The sequence below is a fragment of the Tursiops truncatus genome, chromosome 3 (assembly GCF_011762595.2).
Source record: "Tursiops truncatus isolate mTurTru1 chromosome 3, mTurTru1.mat.Y, whole genome shotgun sequence".
Taxonomy (NCBI): Eukaryota; Metazoa; Chordata; class Mammalia; order Artiodactyla; family Delphinidae; genus Tursiops; species Tursiops truncatus.
In genome coordinates this window covers 166,852,076-166,874,878 of record NC_047036.1, presented here as the reverse complement: position 1 = coordinate 166,874,878, position 22,803 = coordinate 166,852,076, and the positions used below count along the sequence as shown (strand labels likewise).

At 52.2% G+C, this 22,803-nt stretch overlaps 1 protein-coding gene and 1 long non-coding RNA gene across 12 annotated transcripts in view; one reads left to right on the top strand and one right to left on the bottom strand.

Annotated features, from left to right (window-relative positions):
* Nucleotides 1-14,914, bottom strand: part of RANBP3 (RAN binding protein 3) — a 56,965-nt gene extending 42,051 nt beyond the window's left edge. For 9 of the 11 annotated variants that reach the window (XR_012331121.1, XM_073803360.1, XM_073803361.1 and 6 more), the window contains exon 1: nt 14,741-14,914. Coding sequence is in view for 8 of the 11 variants with exons in the window: in XM_073803360.1 (XP_073659461.1) it covers nt 14,741-14,762 (22 nt within the window). In the remaining 3 variants the exon portion in view is untranslated. The remainder of the gene's footprint in view (nt 1-14,740) is intronic. The other 2 variants (XM_073803373.1, XM_073803368.1) reach the window with 2 other exon arrangements.
* A 119-nt stretch (nt 14,915-15,033) lies between these two features.
* Nucleotides 15,034-16,631, top strand: LOC117311795 (uncharacterized). The gene is made up of 2 exons (XR_004526068.2): nt 15,034-15,189; nt 15,466-16,631. It is a non-coding gene; the product is annotated as an uncharacterized lncRNA (long non-coding RNA).
* The last annotated feature ends 6,172 nt before the right edge of the window (nt 16,632-22,803 follow it).

Below are 22,803 nucleotides of genomic sequence, written 5' to 3'. Positions count from 1 at the left end.
TGCACGCAGCCTGTCACCTGGTGTGTGCAGTGTAAGAACCGTCCAGTAAATGTTTGAACTAAACCCCTCTGTACTTCTTCACATGGGTAGCACCAGCTGCTATGAGATCACATAAATATTTATGAAGCCCTTGTTCTGTGCAAGGCATCACGGGAAAAATGCGGAAAATGCGGAACGGGAAGCCGGGGGCAGAAAACTTCAGGGTAAAACGTCTGATGAAAAGGGAAGGGGTGTGTCTGTTTACTTGGCCGTGTGTGTGTGTGTGTGTGTGTGCGCGTGCGTGCGCGTGTGTGTGCGCGTGCGCGTGCGTGTGCACGCGCGCGCACATGCTATTTGCTTATTTGCTCCCCTGGCAGTATCCTCTCCTGGACCTTAAGCTCCACAAGAGTGGGGCCTCTGTTGTGTTCGCCTCTGTATCTTCAGAGCCAAACGCAGTCTCACACATAACACGTGCTCAACAAGCAGAGAGCAAGTGGAACGCCGTGGGCCACACGGGCTGGGGCCAGGGAGGCCTGGGCCCTGGCAGCCCACCTCGCGGGCCACAGGGACCCCTGCTGAGGGCAGGTTTGGGGGACAGAACTTTGGTCAGTTCTCTACCAAAGACACAAAGCATCAGAGCCACGCGTGTTTCATTTCTGCTCATCCGCTTTTAGGGCCCAAAGTCCGTAAACTGCAAGCTAGTCCCGACTCCACGGCAGCAACACACGCGTGCCCCCTTCCAGGCAGACTGTCTTTAACTGTCCCACATCACCACTGCTTCTGGTTGTCACCGAAAAAGCAGCGTCATCCAGCCAACTGAAACCCAAGTTTGGGGAACGAACAGGGGACAGAAGCAACGAGGCTCCTTGGAACTGCCTGAAGCCCCAGTCCAGCTTTTCTTTCACAAGTGAAGGGAAAACCACCACCAGAGATTTGTAGAGAGACCTAGGCCACCGCAAAGACCTAAAATATTAAAATGTTAACCAAATACACGTTATTTGATCCAGATTCTGTCCACCAGGTGTTTTTTTCTTTGTTTTTTGGTTCTGTGAAGTGCTCCCTGGGACTTCCCTGGTGATCCAGTGGTTAAGAATCTGCCTTCCAATGCAGGGGACGCGGGTTCGATCCCTGGTCGGGGAACTAAGATCCCACAAGCCGTGGAGCAACTAAGCCCGCGCGCCAAGTAGGGAGAAGCCCGCGCACCACAGCAAACAGTCCGCATGCCACAGCTAAGACCTGACACAGCCAAATAAATAAATTCTCCTTGATCAAATTAGTCTGTAAAAAAACAGCCCACCTGGAGCGTTGAATAGACTCATCAACATAAGAAGGGTTAAGAAAACCAACAGTAAAGAAAGCCGTTTCACCAAATGTTCCCCAAAGTTATCTGACCAGGCAACCCCTTTCCAGGAACACCGTGACGAGGCCTGAGAACTGTGGGTGACTGCGGCCAACATTGCTGTGTGAAGTGGGGTGGGATTCGGAACCCTCAAGTCACCTCAAAGAACAGCCCTGCTCTGGGTGGCGCAGGCACTACCGTCTGGGACACACTTGGTGAGTCGGCCTCACCTCAGCTTCCCAAGGTGCCGATGCCAAGTCCAAGGTGGCTGCTCTTGGTCTGAACCCCTCCCCCATCCTCCTCCACACGCCCCTCCTCAGCCCCTGTGCCCCAGATGGCTCCCTGCCTGAGCCCAACCATGATCCCAGCTCCCAGCAAGGGAAAACCCCTGCTTCCCCGATACCCCAGGTGGCAGTGGGTGGTGGCGAGGAGGCCGGGGACAGACCTGGACAGGCTGAAAGGAGTAGCCTCTGGTGACACCCCTTGGTGACATCCCGGCCCACAGCATGGGCTCTCCCTCCTGTCCCCTGCCATCCTCCACCCAACTGTCTGCTTTGGATGTAAACCTTGGGGCAGCTCAGCTGTGATCCCCAAGGACCAGGACTGGGTTCCGGACCTGGCCTTCACAGTCCTGGTGATAAGCACAGACAGGTAAGCCCAGGTGTGGGAAGTCGCAGATCTCTGCTCCTGTGACACCCCTCTGCCAGATGTCTGGGACCCCTCCCTGCTCCCAGGGGCACTGGTGACGTGGCTGTGACTGTCAGGGTGCTCTGCCCACCCAGCTGAGCCGGGAACCACTCCTCCAGCTGCACCTCGCGCTACGTCCATAGAGGCAATCATGACAGTCACTTGTCAACTACAACTTCCAGCGACTCCACACATTTGAGTGCCCACTGTGCACCAGGTACCATGCTGGCTTCTACGGTGTGGTGGTGACATGGAGAGACATGTCCCCTGCCTGCCAGGAGCTGACATCAGACTTAGTTGAACGTTACAACACAGGGGAAGCACAGAAGGCACTCAGACCGCGGAGCTGGGGCACCCAACCCGGTGAGGCTGCAGAGAAGGAGCAGATCAGGGAGGGCTTCTTGAAGGAAATGCCACTTAAGCGGAAGGAGCAGCATTTAGCCAGGTGACCAGGAGCGGGGAGGAATGAGGCAGCACTGGAGGAACTGGAGGAAGGTCAGGGTGGCACCACTGGACTCCCTTAAAGACAGACGGGAAACAACCCAGCCCAGGGCGCGAGGAGCGGAGTGCAATCCCTCACACCTGCATGGCCCAGCGTAGAAGCTCCTGGCAGGTAAGCACCAATCACACTCAGGCAGTTCCTATCTTGAGCAAAGGAACCAAAGATGGCTCCAAAGAAGTCGGGGGTCCCTAAGGTGCAGGCTGCCTCTTGACCCAAAGGGCCGTAGACCATTCTCCCTGCAGGGAGCGGAGGTCTCTGGGTAACAAAGGGGTTGCCAAGGAGGCAGGCCCTTCTACTAAAGCAGAAACGACTGACCAGGGGCCCTGGGACAAGGGAAAGTCCTCGGATGGCTTGGGTGGGTGCGTGCGTGGGAAGTTCTAAAAGCCCCACCCTGAAGGCATCGCTGTAATCTGTGTACAGTGTCTTTGTCAGGGAGAGGGCCTGTAAACTGCCTCCTCAGATAGTGGGTAAGGAGGGTCCAAAGGAGGAGCGTTTTAAGAAGCCCCACACTTGTCAGAATTAAAACAGTGGGCTTCCTGATACCACCACTACAAGCAGGCCAGGGTACAGCACTCAGGGTTTCATCTGTGTCTTTTCTGCCCAGAGATTGGTGGCAAAACCCTTAAAACAAAATGCCTCCTGTGTCTATTTCAGACCAGCAAGGAAGGGGACGCAGTGGGTACTGCCCTGCAGCCAGTCTAAGGAGGAGGAACTCCTAGGGAGAGGGTGGGTGACGGCAGCTGCCCGGATGTGAGGAAAGGAGGCCAAGTCCCTACTGCAAGCAAGGGAAGGGGAGCAAGGAGCTGGCCTGGACCCCAGAGGTGGCCCCGGGGTAGAAGGGTGTGTGTCCCCACCCTCCAGGGTGACAGAGGTCTTGGGATCCCATCTTTAGACTTCTCCAGCCTCTGCCACGTAGTCACAGCGAGGACATTCCCAGATGGGGTTTCCCAGAACCCTGGGATGGTCTCTCACACAGGCCAGCAGTCATTGATCAGAAAATACTTACGGGCCAGGCACCTAGGTGCTCAGCACTTCATCCGCATCACTGTCCTGAAACTTCACAACCACCTTAGGAGGTAGGTCCTTAGTTTACAGAACAGGAACGGAGACTCAGAGAGGGCGAGCGACTTGTCCAAGGTGGGGCTGGGTCTCCAACCCACGCGGGCCTGACTCTGGTCCCCGACCCCCACTACTACCCACGCACTGCAAGGGCAAAAGGGAGAAGTCACCGTCCCATTTTGCTTCCTCCCATCTTTCCCTCTCAGGTGGGCCTTGAAGCTAAGAAACTGGGACTCTTCTTTTGAGAAGTAACATCAGGAATAAAGCAGCTGTCAGTAAACATTCTAGACAAACATCTCTGGAAGAGTACAAACGAAACTAAAGGGTGAGCGATGGACTGTGGGGTGGGCCCGAGGCTTCCAGCAAGTCTTGCGACCATCTGCTTCAGATGAGCGTGCAGTGACACCAAGGGCAGACCCTCAGGCTCCTCGAGGAGAGAATGGAGACCCACGTTTAACGGTGAGGCCCGCTACGCCTCTGCAGCTGTCAAGCGTGTAACCGTGGGAGACTGTACGTAACACATTCACAACCGAAGGTGAAAACACACACATTCTGTGTGTTTTCAGCCCCGCATGCAGGCTTTCCTTCTTCACACTATGCACGGAGGCAAGTACACAGAAGCCACGGGCAGGCCTGCCCCTCGACTAGCTCTGGCACGCCCCCGTGGCTGCCTCCAGCCTCCGTCTCTGAGGATGTCTGCTAAACTAAACAGAAGAAAATATGTAGACCCAGGAAAACACACAGAGAAGGGAATCTGGACTATCTTGGCCTGTTCTGTTTATTCCCCTCCTAAATGATGGATCGAACACCTGCCAGGAAATAACCCCCATCTGGAAAGCCACATAGAATTCTTGTCCAAAGTGTCAGCAAGGTAGTTGTGCAAAATGAGCTTTAATCCTGCGCTGATGTGTCTTAATCTTATCTGTGCAAAAGATATGGAAAGCATCTTGCCAACACAAACAACAGTCTGTTAATACGTGCCAACTGCTTTAATCCTGCGACACTTACTATCTCAAGCCTTCGAGTCCTTTCTTTTCTCAGGAATTATTATAAACAGTCCTGTGCAGCAACATAAAGGTGAATTTGTCACCGATGTGTCAACTCTGTTCGCCAACTAATTCTTTGGTGAAGAGTAGAACTGATCTCAATCATGCTGTTGCTAGGCAATACCTCTCTGATTTCAGTGTACCGCAGGCTCAGCTAGTGGGCAGTGGGTCCCTTCATTCTTTTTTTGGTACTTGAATATATTTTTCCTCAGGCAGTTCTCAACTGGTCTCATGGAAATCATAGGGGGGCCCAGTTTTGGGAGATGACAGTATATCTTTCATCTTATACCCTTCTTTCTGGGATGCTCTTCATCACAAAATTACCATCACCTACTGAAACCCGAGCCACTCTTCAGGGCTCTAACATGACCCTACATTTCTGACAACAGCGGGGGTAATAAGCCACTTGGATTTGCTGAATGGCCCTAACTAGACCCGGAGGCAGGCGCTTTACATACTCCATCTCATTCAATGTCATCACAGCCCTATGGCATACAAATTATTTATCGTCTCTGATTTGCAAATCACGAAACAAGACTGAGAGGCCTCGGAGAGACACGTGCCCTGCCCAAGTCACGATGCTGGTAAACAGCAGAGGTGGGATCAGAACCCTAAGCCTGACTTCCAAGCTGGGTGCCTCACATCCCCCTCAACCCCTCTCAGGCCAAGCCACATCCGCCTTCTTTACTTCTAGAAGCACCAGCCCTGCAGCCCTCTCCGATCCCTCCACCCCTGCCCCACCCACTCAGACTACAAGCTGCTGGGGTAGACCCTGCACTTTGGATACCTCTGTGCCTTAAATCGAGGAAAAACCCCATAAACCTATTAATACATCAAACAAAGTCAGCAACCTCACCTAAAACTACTGAGAAATCGGGGAGCCAGCTTTGACAGCACTTTTCTATTCTGCCACTAGATGGCGCGACACAAGCACAGCTGAGGTGAAGTATCGATGCAAGCGGCCGGCTGAAGATTCAGGGGAAAGTTCCAGTGAAGACAGCGGAAATCCCCTCACAGGAAGGAGAGCTAAGGACTCCAGAAAATCTGCTGAGGCTGCAGGCCAACTGATGAAGTTTGGGAACGCGGGCGCTGGTTTCTGCGTGTGTTCAGATGGGCCTCAACCACCTGCGGCTGGGACCCTGGGCAAGTTCACACACGCTTTCCCCACATACTGCCTGTGTCTGTCAACAGGGATGGTACCTACACCCCAGTCGGTTCGGAAGGACGGAAGGAAATGATGCATATCAAGTGCTGGGGAAGTGGCTGGCATGCAGTCCGAATTCCACGCTGGCGTTACTACCGTTACTAGAATTCCACAGAGACTGCAGATACACTGACGCCGTCTCAAAGCAGGGGTCTTGGACTCCAGGACTGTCTCCAGTCGCCAGGCCCTCAACGATGATAAACACCTCCCGGTCTGGCCCCTTCCAAGAGCTGCCTGGACACGGGGACACCTCGCCACAAACAGTCTCTCCTAATCCCCTGAGCCCTTCTGAGGCCGAGGGGATCACTGAGGTGAGAGCCGACGGCAGGCCCACTAGCCAAGCCCTGCTCACAGCAACACGACTTCCTGAGAACCCACGATGAGCCAGGTGCGAGGCACCAGGCACTGGAGACAGGAGGAAAGGTGAACGAGGCCGCAGCCATCTAGTGGGAAGAGGAGAGAAAAACAAGCAGCCGGAGGCGTGCGGGGATAATGAGGAAACCCTGGAGGCAGGCACTAGACGGCCGCTGGAGCAGGGCGGTGGGCAGAAGGGGGCCGCGGCGGGGGGAAGGCCTCTCCCAGGCGCCATCTGAACCTTGGGTGTGAAGGAGCAACCAGGTGAAGGTGGAGTATGCCGGGCAGAGGGAGCCCCAAGAACGAACATCCTAAGGACAGGAAGAACCCGGAGGCCCATGTGACCCCAGAGTTCCCTTAGGTGAGGGCAGGAGGTGAATTTGGGGAGGGGGAGCATGGTGAGGAGTCCAAGCAGGGGTGTGATATGATCCGGTTCATTTTTCTGAAAGACCACCCTGGCAGTGGTCCTCATGAATCCTTTCCATTTCTGCGTGTTATGAAGTTTTGTAATGTGACGTCAGGGAAGATCACCCTGGGAGTGGTGAGGAGAACAGATCTCAGGGAGGCAGGAGGAGTTGCCAGGGGGCCAGCGAGGAGCCCTCAGGTGCTGTCCAGATGAGAAGCGGCAGTGACAGGGAGGCTCGGGCAAGTCTTGTGGCCTTGCAGACTGGGCGAGGCGGCTGGAGCCTGACTATTCTGGAGACAGAGCGTGCTGGTGCCTGAGCTGTGGAAGCACGTCTCGCTCACTCAGTGGCCGACGTGGTCAGCAAACACAACCCCCATTTTTCTGACAAGACTCCACAAGCAGGCGGCCCCCTCCAAGTGGCACTGATGATGAGTAACCCAGGCCCTGGACTCTCAGATCCCCGGCGGCCACATCAATGCTGCAAAACATCCTTTCTCCTCTGAGCAAACGGTAGCCTGTTTTCTCACTCTTGCCACCTGAGAAGCCAAACTCTCCAAACTGTTTTCCCCACTCCCGCTCTGCTGTTACAGATGCAACACAGGCGTTAATTCTGGGCTGATGAATTCTCGAAATTCTGTGTGGCAAGCCTGGGGGAGTTTAATTTAGCAAAGGCATTTAAAATGTACTGCAAAAGCAAAGCTTACCGCCTAGACACGTGCATGGAGAAACCACTGTCGTCTCTGTCAGGTTTCAGGAGAATGAGCGCCCAGTGAGTCAAAATGATCCATTGGAAAGGATGAGCTGGGCTCCTAGACTCAGTGGCTGGAGGTGGGCACACTGGGACAGGCCGACTCCTCTTACAGACACAGCCTTGGGCTTCAGCCCCCGTGAAAGGGAATGGCCCAGATGCAGAGCATCTCGGAAGGTCCCCCCCTGGAAACTTGGAACAGTGCTGAAGGTCATGGAAAACACTGTTCCCCTTAACAGGGACATGAAGTCCATGATGCCTACAACGGCCAAAAGGCCATAATGGAAAAAAAAGGTTGGGAGGGTGAGCCCTAAGCTCTAGTTGGCAAACAGTTTATTCTTGGACACTTTTGTTTTGCCCCCAACTCCACCCCCTGGACACTGGGCAATGTCTGAAAACATTCCTGGGTGTCACGATGGGGAGGAGTTCCTAACAGCATCTAGTGGATGGAGGTCAGGGATGCTGATCAGCCTCCTACTGTGCACAGGATGCTCCCCCAACCACAAATGACCCAACCCCAAATATCAACTGTGCTGAGGATGAGAAAAAGACTGAGTCAGATCCCTAACTCACATTATACACCAAAGTAAATTCTCTGTGGCTCAGACGGCACAAACCAGGGTGATGCCCCAGCATCTGTGAATTACCTCCTCTCTCCCTCCCGGCTCCGTTTGTGTATTTAAATGTGTGCAGCATCCTAGGACTTTAGTAGATCAGATGACTATGTTGCACAGTCTCTTGGCAGGGGGAGGGTCAACAGAATCCCCTAACACAGGGGTACTCAAACACGTGCGATTTTGCCCCCGAGGGGACATCTGACAACGTCTAGAGACATTTGGGTAGAGGTCAGGGGCACTGCCAAACATCCCACGATACACAGGACAGATCCCACTGGAATGTCTCAATGAAACTTGGCTATAACCCGAAAGGAGCTTTCTCTCTACCTAGGCATCCAATCAGAAGACTAACAGCCAGTAGTAACTGACATAGATCCGCACCTACCAGTGGGCCAATCCCATGCCATATGTTCCTTTCACACAACAATCCTCAGACTTGATTAGCATCGTTCCCATTCTACAGATGCAGGAATTGAGGTCAAACAATTTGCCCAAGCTCCTGGGCAAGTAAGTGGCAGAGACAAGACACAAACCAAGGGCACTTCCGACTGTGCCACAAGCTATCAAGCGGAGCCTGCCAGTCAGTTCCGGTCTAAAATTCCTTTGAGGCTTGAGACAGGGGAGAAACCCACATGGATCTCCTTACAGGCCCCACTCAGGCCAAGCATCTGTCTAAGAGGTGCTACGACAGGGCTGAAACCCAAATGGCAGCCAAGGTCAGGCAGGCACTGGAAAAGGGGGAAGCGGGCCAGGTCCCAAGCAAGTCGGTGGAGACCGCGGTGTCTAGGAAGGCACAGTCTATCTCAAGGTGGCAGCTGCTCCTTAGTCCTGGCAAATCATTACTGTGCAGGAACGCAGGCTGAGGCTGGCTGCTGTTTTTCAAGAGAAATCAGAAACCTGGATTATTCTTTCCCCTGAAATCTCGGAATTCTTAAGTATTGCCTCCTAATTAAAAGCAAACAAAGACAAACCTAAATGAGCCAAATTATATATGTCTGCTTGCCCCCAAAGCAAGGTTACAACTTCTGCCTGTGGTTTTTGACTCTGGCTCCATGTCGTAAAACATCTGTGGGGTCCTAGACACTGCGGACCTCCTGCAACAATCTCCAATGGTGCAGCCAAAGCATCAGTTTTAATTCTCCTCCACAACCTCCTTAAATAAGCGTGAAGCACGGTCAGGGTTAATATTCACAGCAAGTGCTACGCAATAGCACCAAGTGCCAAGACAACCAAGGATGAAGTGGAGTACAGGGACTTTACTCTGAGACTCTGTGCTGTATAGTTTTCTACCAAGCAGTGCACAGCCACACCGAACACGGCTCGTGGAACCACAGGAAGGTTACTGCACGAGGTGGCAAAAACAAACCCCTTCAAACAAAACAGAGAACCCCTGCTGCTTGCTGCCAGCACTACCACCAGATCCTGAATAGACAACGAAGCAAACCCATCTGCCTCCTGATGGTTTCAAAGTACCATGGAGAGCTACCAAGGCTCAGCCAGGTCAATACCAGCTGCCTTTCCCAGGTAGTTTCCATTACATGAGAAAGGCCCTTTTCAAGTCCCCCAGATGCATCCCATTGCTCCCCAAATGGCCCCCATTTCCCACTCTACCCCAGCCTATTCTCTGGGCCTGAACTCACTTACTAGGCAGGAATTCGACTGGTACCTAAAATGCCCCCTTGGCTGGCCCCAAACACGGTCCCCGCTCCCAAGGCCATTCTAAGCTTCCTGGCTCTGACCCTAGGAACTTCCTGTCGCCTCCTCTCTCTCCAGCTCCTTCAGCGTACAAGCACACAGCAGATCCCGACCGGCCCTCATACCCCATGATGCCCGCAGGCAACGGGACTGCTGGGGTGAGTCCATTTTCCAGTTAACCGGGAGGCAGGCTGCGGACGTGGTGGAGAAGTTTTAAACTTGCAGAACTGCAAGCTTTTCTGTCTATACACAGGATCCCTGTCAAAACTTATTTTCTTCCAAGTACATAAAGACTTTAGCATGGCACCCTCAGCTACCGCCAGGCCCCATCTGCCCCGGGTGTGAGAGGCATGCAAGAGTTGACCTCAGGACAAACCCCAGGGTCAATGTTTATCATAACTTCATGAAAACTTTGAAAAATTGCTTCTCACTTCTCCTAAGAATTAAGTTTAGGGCAGGGGAAGGGGGTGGTGAGAATCAAGTGAACTGAGGATTCCAACTGTTTTGAGTTCTAGCTCATCAATAAAAACTCAGCTGCATCCCATCCTCTCTGGGGTTAGGTTTTAAATCAAAAAGTAAGGTGAGAACTGATGAAAACCAAACAACCCTTGAAAATCTCTGGACTAATACTTGGTCTGGCCAGATCAGGGGTTCTCAATGGGGGGCAACTGTGTGGGGGAGGCTCCCCCCACCAGGGGACACTGAGCAATGTCTGGACACTTCCGGTTGACATGACTGGGGGAGGGGGGAGGGTGCTATTGGCATCTAGTGGGTCGAGACCAGGGAAGCTGATCAACATCCTACAATGCCCAGCACAGCCCCACAACAGAGAATTATCTGGCCCCAAATGCTTAGAGTGGCGAGGCTGAGAGCCCCTGCCTAGATGATCACACAATCAAAGTCAAGACAGAACCTAAGAGGACGGACAGCCCAGCTCTGGCTGCCTCTCATCCTGGGCTCACCCCAGGGGGTGGATTCAGTGGGGGTGGATTCACCTGCACTGTTCAGACTCACTTCTTGCCCTCTCTTGCTTCGCTTTGAGCACTTCAGCTAAATGTGTCTGTAACGTAAGTCCACCACAGTAAAAATAGCTACTATTTACTGTTTATTACTGGGCTGAGATAGGCGCTAAAGAATTTGTATGCGTTAATTCAGCCAAGGGTCACAGCAACCATGGGATAGATAAGATCATTGTTATCCTCATTTTGTTGGTGAGAAAACTGAGGCTCAAAGGAGTTAAGAATTTGGCCAAAGTCACTCAGAGAGTACAAGGCAGAGTAAAAACACAAACCCGGCTCTAATGCAAAGCCTGTGCCCAACCATCACTTTATATGGAGGGTCTCAACTGAGGGTGATTCTCCCCACCTCCTGCCCTGGGACACTACACAATGTCTGAAGACATTTTTGGTTGTCACGACCCCTGGGGTAGGGGTGCAGGGGAGGGTGTGTGCTACTGGGATCTTATGTGTAGTCAGGGATGCTGCTATGATGCTCAACATCCTACAGAGCAGAGGACAGGCCCTCAACAGAGAATCACCAGGTCCAAAATGTCGATAGGGCCAAAGTCGAGAACCCTGCTTTATACGGTCTCTTGGGTTTCCACCCTGCGTGTCCGCAGGCTGGCAAGGCGTCATGTGCACGTGGTATCTTTTTTTTTTTTTTCGGTACGTGGGCCTCTCACTGTTGTGGCCTCTCCCGCTGCGGAGCACAGGCTCTGGACGTGCAGGCTCAGCGGCCATGGCTCATGGGCCTAGCCGCTCCGCGGCATGTGGGATCTTCCCGGACCGGGGCACGAACCCCCATGTCCCCTGCATCGGCAGGCGGACTCTCAACCACTGCGCCACCAGGGAAGCCCTGCACATGGTATCTTTTAAGGCTGGGATCTAGAATCCAAGATCTCCTATAGCTCAAATACACTTTGCTCACCCTCTTCTCAGTCTCTTTACCTTTACCAGGGACCAAACGCTGCCTTCAAAACCCGATGCCGGTCTACAAGGCAGAATAACTCCAGAGACAGGATGATTAACGACTTTGGGATGTATCAGTAGCGAAATGCCAAGCAGAAGAGAATATCCCAGGATACAAGTGTACAACACTCACACACTCCTAGGAGAGAAACATTCCAGTTGGACCTTCATAGTCATGGACTACAGGACTACCAACAAAGGGCCGTGGGAGTTGCTGTCACAGCTGAGATCACCATGGTAAGGAGGGCCAACAAGATGCCGTACTGGATACACAACTGGAAGTGTTTCTTTCCACACAAGCACAGCACTCCTAACCTGTACTACTCAAGCCAGGGCTTCTCAACCCTAGCTGCACGTTGGGGTCGCCCGTGCTGTTTTCTGTCTCTATAGATGCCCAGGTGTGAGGACGGCTATGATTAGGATCCCAGTTTGGAAAGGCAGAAGCCGAGAGAGCATCTGAGATTAAACAACAAGTAGGAAAGCACACATATGGCGCAGTCCCTAAAGCTTCAAAATGCATAGGCAAGAAAGTCCCAGTTCACATAGTGGATAAGAAATTAAAGATCCTAGCAGGCTGCGCAAGCCCAAACCAGAAATGGAGTGGAGAAACACATGACACCCAATTAAAGGGCGGCAGAGATATGAGAGGCATAAAAGACCACTAAGATTTGATTTTTTTTGGAGACAGCTAGGCCAGAACTAGTGTCAGAGGCAAAGTACTAGGTGAGTGTGGCATTTACTAGGCAAAAACTTTAAGTACTACAAAACAGTCCGTCTTCTCCATCTTACACTTAACCTGTTCAACTACGCAATTTACAATCGACAGCTCATGTGTCAGCGCATATGCTAGAAATGGTGTCCCTGGAAAACAGGAATCCATAATTTTCCCTTTGTGCTCAAAGGTACACCTCACCACGAAGGTCCTGACTGATGAATTCACTCATTCCTTCAACAAACATTTCTTGGACACCTACTCTGCGCCAGGCACTATCCTAATTGGGGTGGGGGATCCATCAGTGGCAGACAAAAATCCTCACCCTCACGGAGCCTACGTTCTAGAAGCAAACAAGTAGACCTAGCACACCGGTTGGTGATAAGTGCCGTGGGGCAACATGAAGCGGGGCAGAGGGGATAGGGAACGCGGATACGATTTGAAATAGGTGGCCAGAGAAGTTCTCAACGATAAGGGAACATGTGAGTAAAAACCTACAGGAGGGGCAGAAGCGAGCGTGGGGACATGTGCAGGAAGGCTGACTCAGGCAGAGGAACCAGCGGGTCCAAAGGCATACAGGAGAGAGGATGTGGACCATGCAAGGGACGTGGAGACAGCCAGAGTGGATAAAGCAGGGCCCGTCGGGGACAGAGTGGCGGGAGAGGAGGACAGGGAGGTCTCAGGGGCTATCTGCCTTTGGGGTTGGCAAACTGTCAGCTGGCTGAAGGTGGAAGGGAGGCCCAGGCAGCGGCAGCGGTGGTGGTGAGAGGTGGTCACCCCCGGAAAGATTTTTAAGGTAGAACTGACAAGATGTGCTGTGGCATGGGAGAGAAAGAGGAGTCGAGGGCGACGTCAAGGTGTTTGGCCTGAGCCATTCAAAGGATGGACTTGCCATTTACTACAAGTGGAGAAGGACGGTGGGCTGGGCGGGTTTGGGGGAGAAAGACAGGGGTTTTGTGTGATGTGGCTATTGGACATCCAAGTGGAGATGTCGAACGCGACGTCGCATAGGAGTCTTGAATTCAAGAAAATGAATGAGCCCAGTACACAAATACACAGAGTGCGTCATACTGACTCCCATTTATCCAGTCCCCGTTCTGCCTGCAAATGCATCTTGTGAATGGAATGCCTCAACCCTCCACTGGCTCCTTTGTCTTATCAAAGACTCGCGGCCTGCGTGGCGGGAGGGGGTGGTGATCAAGACCACCTTGATCCACATCCCTGCTCCTCACTAGCTGTGTGACCTGCCTTGGACAAGTAACTTAACCACTCTAACTCAGCTTCCTCATGGAGAACAGGAGCCGACGGTACCTTCCTCCGGGAGTTTTTGTGAGGAGCGAGGGTTACTCCAGATCACACGCGCCCAAGACTTTGAACAGTACCTGGTAGCACTCCAAATGCTCCACCAGGGTGAGCACTTATTATTGTCATTCGTGCACTCGTGCAGCTCAGTACAAACCTCAGGCCAGCAGGGAGAAGGGTATGGGGGGAAATCAGGGCCAGGCAGGTAGATGGCCTGCCTGTAGCTGTGCACCTAGACACGGAGGGAGCTAAAAATAGGCCTCAGAAGGTCTTGAAGCTACTAGCGATCTCAACGCCACGGCTGATTTCATCAGACAGCGGCTGATGCGGCGCTTTCCCTGGGCCATTCGGAACTGTAACCTTGTCAAAATCGCTCACCCAGGATGTAAGCGCTCCGCAGAGGAGGGGATCGCACAGTCTCTGTCTCTCCCTCTGGAAGTGCAACCAACAAAAAGGGCCGAAAAGCCGCCAGGGCTTTCAGTGGCTCACACCCTGCGGCTAGACCTAAATGAGCGGAGACGAGGCGCGACTCTCGGGTCGCCAGGAAGGATCCGAGGGAACTGGCGGGAACTGGGGGGCTGAATTGGGGGTGGGGGTGAAAACAAACAAGACGTTCTCCATCCTCGGCGTGGGGCAGGCCCGCGGAGGATGAGAAGCCCACAGACCGGGGGGTGGGCCGGCTCGGCAGCCAGGCAGGGGAAGGGGGAAAGCCGGGGTCCCCGAGAACGAGGGGGCGGGGAGGGAGCGTGGCGCGCTGGGCCCGCGACCAGGCCCGGAGATCCATTTACTTCCGAGGCCGAGGCGTTGAGGCCGCGCTCCCGCCCCCTTCGGCCCCCGGCCTGGCCTGCGAGGCGAAAGGGCCTCAGGGCCGCGGCCCCCGCCGTCTCCAGAGCCGTCTGGCCGGACGGTGGCAGGGCCGGGGCTACCGGGAGTGATGGGCCGGGCCGGTGAGCCCGGCCTGAGGGGACGCAATGGGGGACGGCTGAGGGACCCACTGGGCCGCTCTCCCGGAGCAGACAGGCCCCCCGCACCCCGGGGTGCTCAGCCCTCGGGCCTGTGGCCCCCGGGCCTCCCGCCGCCCGTTCCCTAGCCGCCGGCTGGCCCCCAACGGCGCCTCCCCTACCTTCGTTCGCCAGGTCCGCCATTTTACTTCCTTAAGCCCTCCCACAAGGCCCCGCGCCGGCCCGGGCTCGTCTGCCTTCTGCCAGAAACTCCCGCGCGTGCGCACTTGCCAAGTCGACTCCGAGCAAAGCGGGCAGTTAGCGGCTGCGCGCGGAGCCCAGCGCGGTGAAGCTCTCGGGATCCGGGTCCGAGCCGGGCCAAGCTCGGAGCACGCGCCTGCGCATTAACCACCCCCGCCTCCTTTTCCCGCCGACCGAGGGGGCGTGGGCAGGGCAGGGCGCACGCGTAGTGGGCCTCGCGCGCGCCGCGAGTAATGTGGGAAACTGCGTTCCCTGCGGCTGCGCGCCCGGAGTGGGTCTTCATGCTGCTGCTTTCCGCTTGTTTTTCGGCCTCGCACCCTCGGTGGGAGCTTGAACCGTGGAGGGCGCCGCGACCGACGCCTTCTCCTAGGTAGATCCCTGGGTCGGGGCGGGGGGCGGGGCTTTCCACGTGCGCAGTCCCGAGGCCCGGAGGGAGGCCCGTAAGGGGTCGTGGGGCGCCTTGTGTCACCCCAGGCCTCAGTTTCCCCTTCTAAGGGACCAGTACTTTAGGCAAACTTTCTGAGGCCACGTGGAGAGGTGGGGGATGGTTGGGGGGAGTAGAGGTCAGAGGTTGAGGATCACTGGCCAAAGAGAAGGTTCATGGCGGGGCGGGGCACAGGTGTTGATCCGGGACTTGACCTCACAGAGCCATCAGAATGGGAGCTCCAGGACGACTGGCCCCTGAGGCCCCGTACTGAACAGCGCCTGGCACCGAGCCTCACCGAGTGTCTTCACCGATCACGTGGGCTGATGACCGCTCCCTCCCCCCACCCCCCAGGACTGAGGGGAGAATATTGGACGCCCTGGGCTCATTCGCGACTCACCTGCTACGCAACATCCCGCGGGCTCTGCCTCATCTCCTAAATAGAGCCCAGATCCGCCCGTTCTCCCCAGCAGGGCTCTCTCTCCCTACTCCAGGCCAGACCATTCTCATCTCTCTCCTGGAAAACCCAATAGCATCTTTCTCTCAATGCTCTCTTTCCTTTCATTCGTATGAAATAAGCAGCACACAGAGGAATCTTTCAAAAATGTGAATTAGATCAAGGGCACATCTTTTCTCAGTGCTTCCAAAGGGCTTTCTACTGAACTTGGAATAAATTCGAAACTTCTTGTTCAGGCTTACAAAGCCCCCGTTTTTTGCTGCCATGTTTCCCCTTGCTCGTTGCAGTTCAGCCGTATGGGTCTTTCTGTGTCCTTGGAGCTCACCAAACCCCTTCCAGCCTCAGGATCTTTGCACTGGCTGATCCCTCTGCTTGGGACTTTGTGTCCCTTTTTTTCCTGTTTGAGTCCCAGCTTCACTCCTGCTCCAGTATGATCTGGAGGAGGAGGTCCTATAGCCTGTGGGCCACATTTTTAATTATTGGGAGAAAACCAAAAGAAGAAGAATTGCTCATGACATGTGAAAATTGTATGGAATTTAAATTTCAGTGTCCATAAATGTAGATGTATTTGAAAACAGCCATACTTAGTCATTGACATAATGTCTACGGCTGCTTCTGACCTGCAGAAGCAGGGCTGAGCCCTTTTAACGGACTGTCGGGCTAGCAAACTTAAAATATTTACTCTTTGCGGCTTTATAGAAGTTTGCCAACCTCTACTCTAGGACACGTGTATTTACATGGTTGTTCTATACATTTCTGTACAACCAATGGGGTGTGGTGAATGTTTAACAACAGCTGCTTCTCTGGGGGGAGAACGTGTGTTTCTGTCTGTGTTTATATGTGTGCCTGTGTGTGTATAGTTTATTGTAAATTTTACTGTTTTCCCATCACTTTAAGTCTTGAAGACAATAAAACCATCAATTGGACCCTGGCTGGTAGTGCTGGTTTTCTTGGTATAAGTATACTTCAGCTATGGCTGATTTCAAGCTACCAATGTGAATGTCACTAGCCAGAGTTGAGCAGAGGTGTGCAGTAGCACACTAGATTTTTTCTTCTTCTAGAGCCTGCTGCTTTCTTGCTGCAGCCCCCAAAACAGCATCAGCATCACCTGGAAATCTGTTGAAAATACAGACTCCCAGGCCCCAACCCAGACCTGAATCAGAATCTGCATTTTAGCAAGATACCCAATAGACACCTGATTTCGCTATCCTGGATTTTGCCTCCGGGCTGAAGGCACAGGCCACAGAGCTTGGTTAGAAATTCTTTTTTTTTTTTTTTTAAACTTGTGGCTCGCGGGCTCTGGAGCACAGGCTCAGTAGTTGTTGACGCTCGGGCTTAGTCGCTCTGTGGCATGTGGGCTCTTCCCCAACCAGGGCTCGAACCCGTGTCCCCTGCATTGTCGGGGGGATTCCCAACCACTGCGCCACCAGGGAAGTCCTAGAAATTCTTAAGGAATAGCTAGAATGTCACTGTTGGTCACCTGCAGCGTGTAGACTTAGGTTTACTCATTTCTAGCTTATTGGTATCACTCTATTCAGTACATTTCATTATCTATAACTTCTCTTGAGTAAGTGTTATTAGTTTAAGTTTACATTAAATAGGTACTGTAGATCACCATTTCAAGTATAAAACCACTAAGCCACGAATAGGAGATAACTGTTTATCACGAATAGGAGATAAACATGAAAACAAAACAATGTTTTTAAATTCTGGGTAGATAACTATTGCCTGCCAAGGTGCTGTGCCCCAAGCCTGCTTTTTTTTGTTTTTTTCATGTAAATAGAGATTAGCAAAGTATTGGAGGCATATTAAAGGCACATTATCACTCAACTGAAAACGCGATGAGGAGTGAGAGAATTGAAAATGGGGTAACTCTAATCCACGAGATTCCTTGTCATTTAATGCCCTGTCTGCATGTCTCCGAAAGTCATTTCATATACCACATCCATCCCACACTTTGGGAAACTCCCAGCAACATGTCACCGCTTGCTAAATATAATCCAGTTGTGGTTTTTTAAGGGACGTGGAGAGATGCTAAACCCATCAGCCTGACGAGGCGACTCAATTTCCCTTGGTTTCACAATTCTTCTCCCAGTGCCGAGGCTGCCAACATCGTGGCCCTTAGTTCCTTTGCTTTCTTTATCTGGTCTCCTCTTACACATTAATTTAGTCAACGTTTTTGTTTTTGTTTTTGTTTGGCTGCGCTGGGTCTTCGTTGCTGTGTGCGGGCTTCTCATTGTGGTGGCTTCTCTTGTTGCAGCGCATGGGCTCAGTAGTTGCGGCACGCGGGCCCTAGAGTGCGCGGGCTTCAGTAGTTGCGGTGTGCGGGCTTAGTGGAATCTTCCCAGACCAGGGATTGAACCCGTGTCCCCCGCATTGGCAGGCGGATTCTTGACCACTGTGCCACCAGGGAAGTCCTCAACATTTACTTATTAAACAAATATTTGTTGATTACCTACTGTGGTGGTTTTAAAACGGCCCCAAATTCTTTGACCCTCTTCCCATCAAGAGGTGAGGTCTCAAATGCCACCTGATATCACTTATATGTGGAATCTAAAACATGACACAAATGAACTTATCTACGAAGCAGAAACAGACTCACAGACATAAGAGAACAGACTTCTGGTTGCCAAAGGGGAGGGGAGGCGGGGGAGGGATGGATTGGGAGTTTGGGATTAGCAGATGCAAACTATTAAGTATAGGATGGATAAACAACAAGGTCCTACTGGGAACTATATTTAGTATCCTGTGATAAACCACAATGGAAAAGAATATGAAAATGAATGTATGTATATATATGTATATAACTGAATCACTTTGCTGTACGGCAGAAATTAACAACATTGTTTATCAACTATACTTCAATTAAAAAAAAAGAGGTGAGGGCTCTGTTTCCCTTGAATGGGAGTGGCTGGTTACTGGTCCATCAGTAGAGTCTGTGGAAATGATAGCATGTGACTTACGAGGCTGGGTCATGACAGGGACAGAGGATACAACTTCTGCCTGCTTTGCTGGAACAGTTGCCCTAAAAGCCTTCAGCCGTCATGGAAGCTGTCCACCCGCCCTGAGGCTGCCATTCTATAAGGAAGCTGAAACAGACACTGAAAGGGAAAGCCCTGAGAGAGACCTGCCCAGCCTGGCCCTTCCTGTTTCTCACCCCCCATGAAAGATAAATGATAGTTGCTGTTATGAGCCAAGCCACTAAGTTTAGGAATATTTGTTACACAGCAGTATATATCCACCACACCTACTGTACCTGACACACTGTTCTACATGACATTCTAGTAGAAGACCTGCAGGAGAAGCACTCTAGACAGAACAGTGAGTGCAAAGGTCCTGAGGCAGGAACCAGCTTGCTGAGCTGGAGAACAGCGAGGAGCTCAGTGTGGCCAGGGCAGAGTGAGCGAGGGGCCATGCAGGGCCTTGTAGGCCATAGAGTTCTCGGAGGAGTTTGAGGTTTTTCCCAAGACAAGGGTCGGAAGTGGGAAATGGAGGGATCCAGATGGTTTCCCTTGACCATCTGACCTCTCTGCTGCCTGCTTCCTTCTCGGCTCATCAGGAGAGAAGTCTGAGGAACCCCCAACCCACCGAGCCCAGGCTGAGCTCTGAGAACTGGGAACTTCCTTCTCTACAGCCAAGCCCAGGAAAAAGGGCTTTCACAGCTGTAATTCTGTTCTCATCTTCCCATCGTGGGCAGGGACCTGGCCCCGTGAAGTATCTGCTCTGTGCCCAGCCCCACGCAGAGGGTGAGGACCCAGATATTAATCAGCTACAGTTCCTGGCCTCCTCTGCTCGGCAGCGCCCCCCAACACCACCTCTGCGCCTCCCCCCCCCCCACCCCGCCCCGCAGTCCACAGGGTCAAGTTCTTGACAGCAAGGTGTCCATTGCAGCTGACGCTGAGGCCAAGAGGGGAACCCTTGACTCGAGCTGGGTGCACTAGCTTCTCTCACTCCCATATTCTGCAGCAGCTAAATGTGGTATGGAGCTAGGAGGAAATGCTGATTGTACTCTTTGTAATTAAAAAGATTTAACCTTCAATTTAAAATAAATTCAGACTTACCCTAACCCTAAAAAAAAAAAGAAAAAGAAAAAAAATTCAAATTTACAAAGAAGTTGCAAAAACAACACCAAGAAATTCCATACAGCCTTCACCCAGCTTCTCCAAATGTTAACATCTTACGTAAACAGCACGATGACCAAAACCAGGAAATTCACACTGATGCAGTACGATTCACTAGCATAAAAACCTATTCAGGTCTCACCTGCTGACTGCCAGTGTTTTGTTCCTGTTCCAGGATCCAGTCCAGGATTCCTTGTTGCATTTAGATGTCATTACTCCTCAGTTTCCTTTAGTCTGGATTAATTCCTCTGTCTTATTTTTCCTTCCCCATGACACTGGTGAGGTGTGCTGCCCAGCTATTTTGAAGAATACCCTTTCATTTTGGGTCTGTTGACCGTTTCCTCCTGATTAAATTCAGGTGTTGAATTTTTGGTGTAAATAACATGGACGAACCTATCAGGAGGCACCTGATGTCAATTTGTACCATTTACAACTCAGATCACCGGTGTTGGCCAGCTTACCACTGATACTTTTCCCTTTGTAGTTATTGACTATCTTGTGGGGAGACAAATAAATAGGGAATAGTTGAGGAAGAGGAGGAGAGGCAGATGGAGAAAAGAGGCAGCTAGCTCTTGCACTCCATTGCTTGTGGTCTTTGCATGCATGATTGCAATTTTAGTAAACAAAACAGCCTCCATTCTAGGCAAAATCCCGAGCTGGCTGGTTTCCCCGGGGTGAAAAGGAAGAGGCTGTGTCACACAGTGACCACAGGGGGGCAGCAGAGGATTGGGAATGAAATGAAAACTGGGCTCTAGGATGAAAAGCAGTTTAGTTCCTTCTAAGTAAATAAACTTGCAGAAACGCAAAGGCTCTGCCCCAGCTGAGGCCTGTCATCTTCTGGGAAACAGGTCAGGTAGTTGCTGGCTGCTCTGATTACACTCCCAGCATTAGGCATGTCTAAAACAGGGGCTTTTTATCCTGGGAGGGCTTTGGGGGGGGGCTGCTGAGAATCCCTTCTGCAACTGCCTGCAAGACTCATGGGTACTGAGGGTGTATCGGTTTGGAGACTGCTTGCAAACTCCCCAAAACACCTCTGTCAAATGTAAGCAAGTGGAAAGTTTGCTGGCAAGTGATGAGCATGTTCCTAAGATCAGAGAGAGAAGAGAAGAAACTGGGCAGCTCCAGTGGGTCTTGGGAACCGGTGGGTCACCTCCCGAGAATGCTCAAACTTCAACTGCTTTCAGTCTTATATTCAACTCACAATTCAGATTCTGAGGAGGAGGGGGTCAGATGCGTCCAGCATGGCAGGGCACGTTATTAATCCCTGCCCCCTCCTGCTTTCCCCGACTCTAGCCACTTTATGCTCTGGTCAGTTATTCATTGAGCGAGAGCCTTTAGGTGGAGGGGTCCAGTGGACAGCTGTACAGAAGAGAGTTGACAGAGGGGAGTTTGACGTCCATTTTCAGGTCATGGGCCGTCACTCCCGGGGTGCAACCCCCAGGCCTCGCCAAGATCTAGGAAGCCCTCCCTGTCTCCCTCCCAGCTCACCCCGGGCCACCTCACATGTCAAGCCCGTCCCCTCCGTCCCCTCGGCCAGGAGCAGCCTCCTTCAGTGTGTGCAAGCGCCCACTTACAGATGGTGTTTCAAACGGTGGGAAGAAGGGTCACTGCCCAGAAGGAATCGGAGTGTTATGTCCAAAGAAGGTAGAACAGGTAGATGCTCGGTAGCAGAACCCCACAGGCGTCCATCACAGAGGATCCTCAAAGGGCTCCATGACCTCAGCATAGGTGAGGACTAGTCTCTAGGACTGTGGCTTTCAATACGTACGTATGTTCAGTACACTTTACATGCAGCCCAATCCCGTATGTGTATGTCCACACACATCGTATAACATATACTGAGCTGTTACAAAGCCATGGTTATCTTTGCTAATTACACTGACACTCCTGATCTTTTCTATTTCTCTCCTGGTCCACTACAAAGAAAAACGGGTCAAATCCACCGACTTGATTTCATAGCCGCTTGGCCTGCTGCTCTAGCAGCCCTCTTGCCTCTGCTCCCCCGCCTTCATCTGCACTGCGACACTCTGACCCCCCACCCGGCCTGTACCATCTTCACAAGTACCTAGTGACCCCCTTGCTTCCATTTTCTTCGTGTGTGATCCACGCACCAGAATAAGTCTTTCTAAAGCCCAGCTTCGATTATATCAAAAAATGGTGGTGGTGGCCTCCTGAATGAATTTGATTTTATCTGTGCAAGATGTGGGAAATACAGTATTGAGCAAGCCAGATCAGAGCTACTCACCCTCAGAGCTCATGGGAAAGAGATTTGCCAACAATCATAATAAAGTAGTGCAGGAAATACGGGGTAGAAGGGATCCATCCTAATCTAGCTGGGGATCTTCCAGGAAGGCTTCCTGGAGGAGGTGTCAGTTAAGATGAATGCTAAAGAGGAAGGGGTGTGTGTGTGGAGTGGAGTTTAGGTGGGAAGAGCAATGAAGGTGAAAGAGCCTGAAATGAGACACTGGGGTGAGTTCCAGGAGCAGAAAGTCAGAGCAGGGACTTCCCTGGTGGTCCAGTGGTTAAGACTCCGCACTCTCAATGCAGGGGACCTGGGTTCGGTCCTGCACACTGCAACTAAAGATCCCGCATGCCGTAACTGAGACCTGGTGCCGCCAAATAAATAAATGTTTTTTAAAAAGGATCATGCTATCTTAAAAAAAAAAAAAATCAGAGCAGCAAGTGGGTCACGGGAGGAAAAGACAAGTGACATGGTTGCCAAGGTGTGAAAGATGCAGAGAACTGATAATAATGAGACTGCAATTACCCGGTGGTTCTCACCTGGGGGCAGGGGACACTTGGCAATCAGTATCTGGAGATATTTATGGTCTGCGCCACTGGGGGTGGGGTGCTAGTGGGGGTGGGGTGCTAGTGGGGGTGGGGTGCTGCTCAACGCCCCCCCAGTGTCCAGAAAGGTCCCTCCTCCAACCCAGAGACTTAGCCAACCCCAAATGCCAAAGGTGCCAAGGTTGAGAAACAATT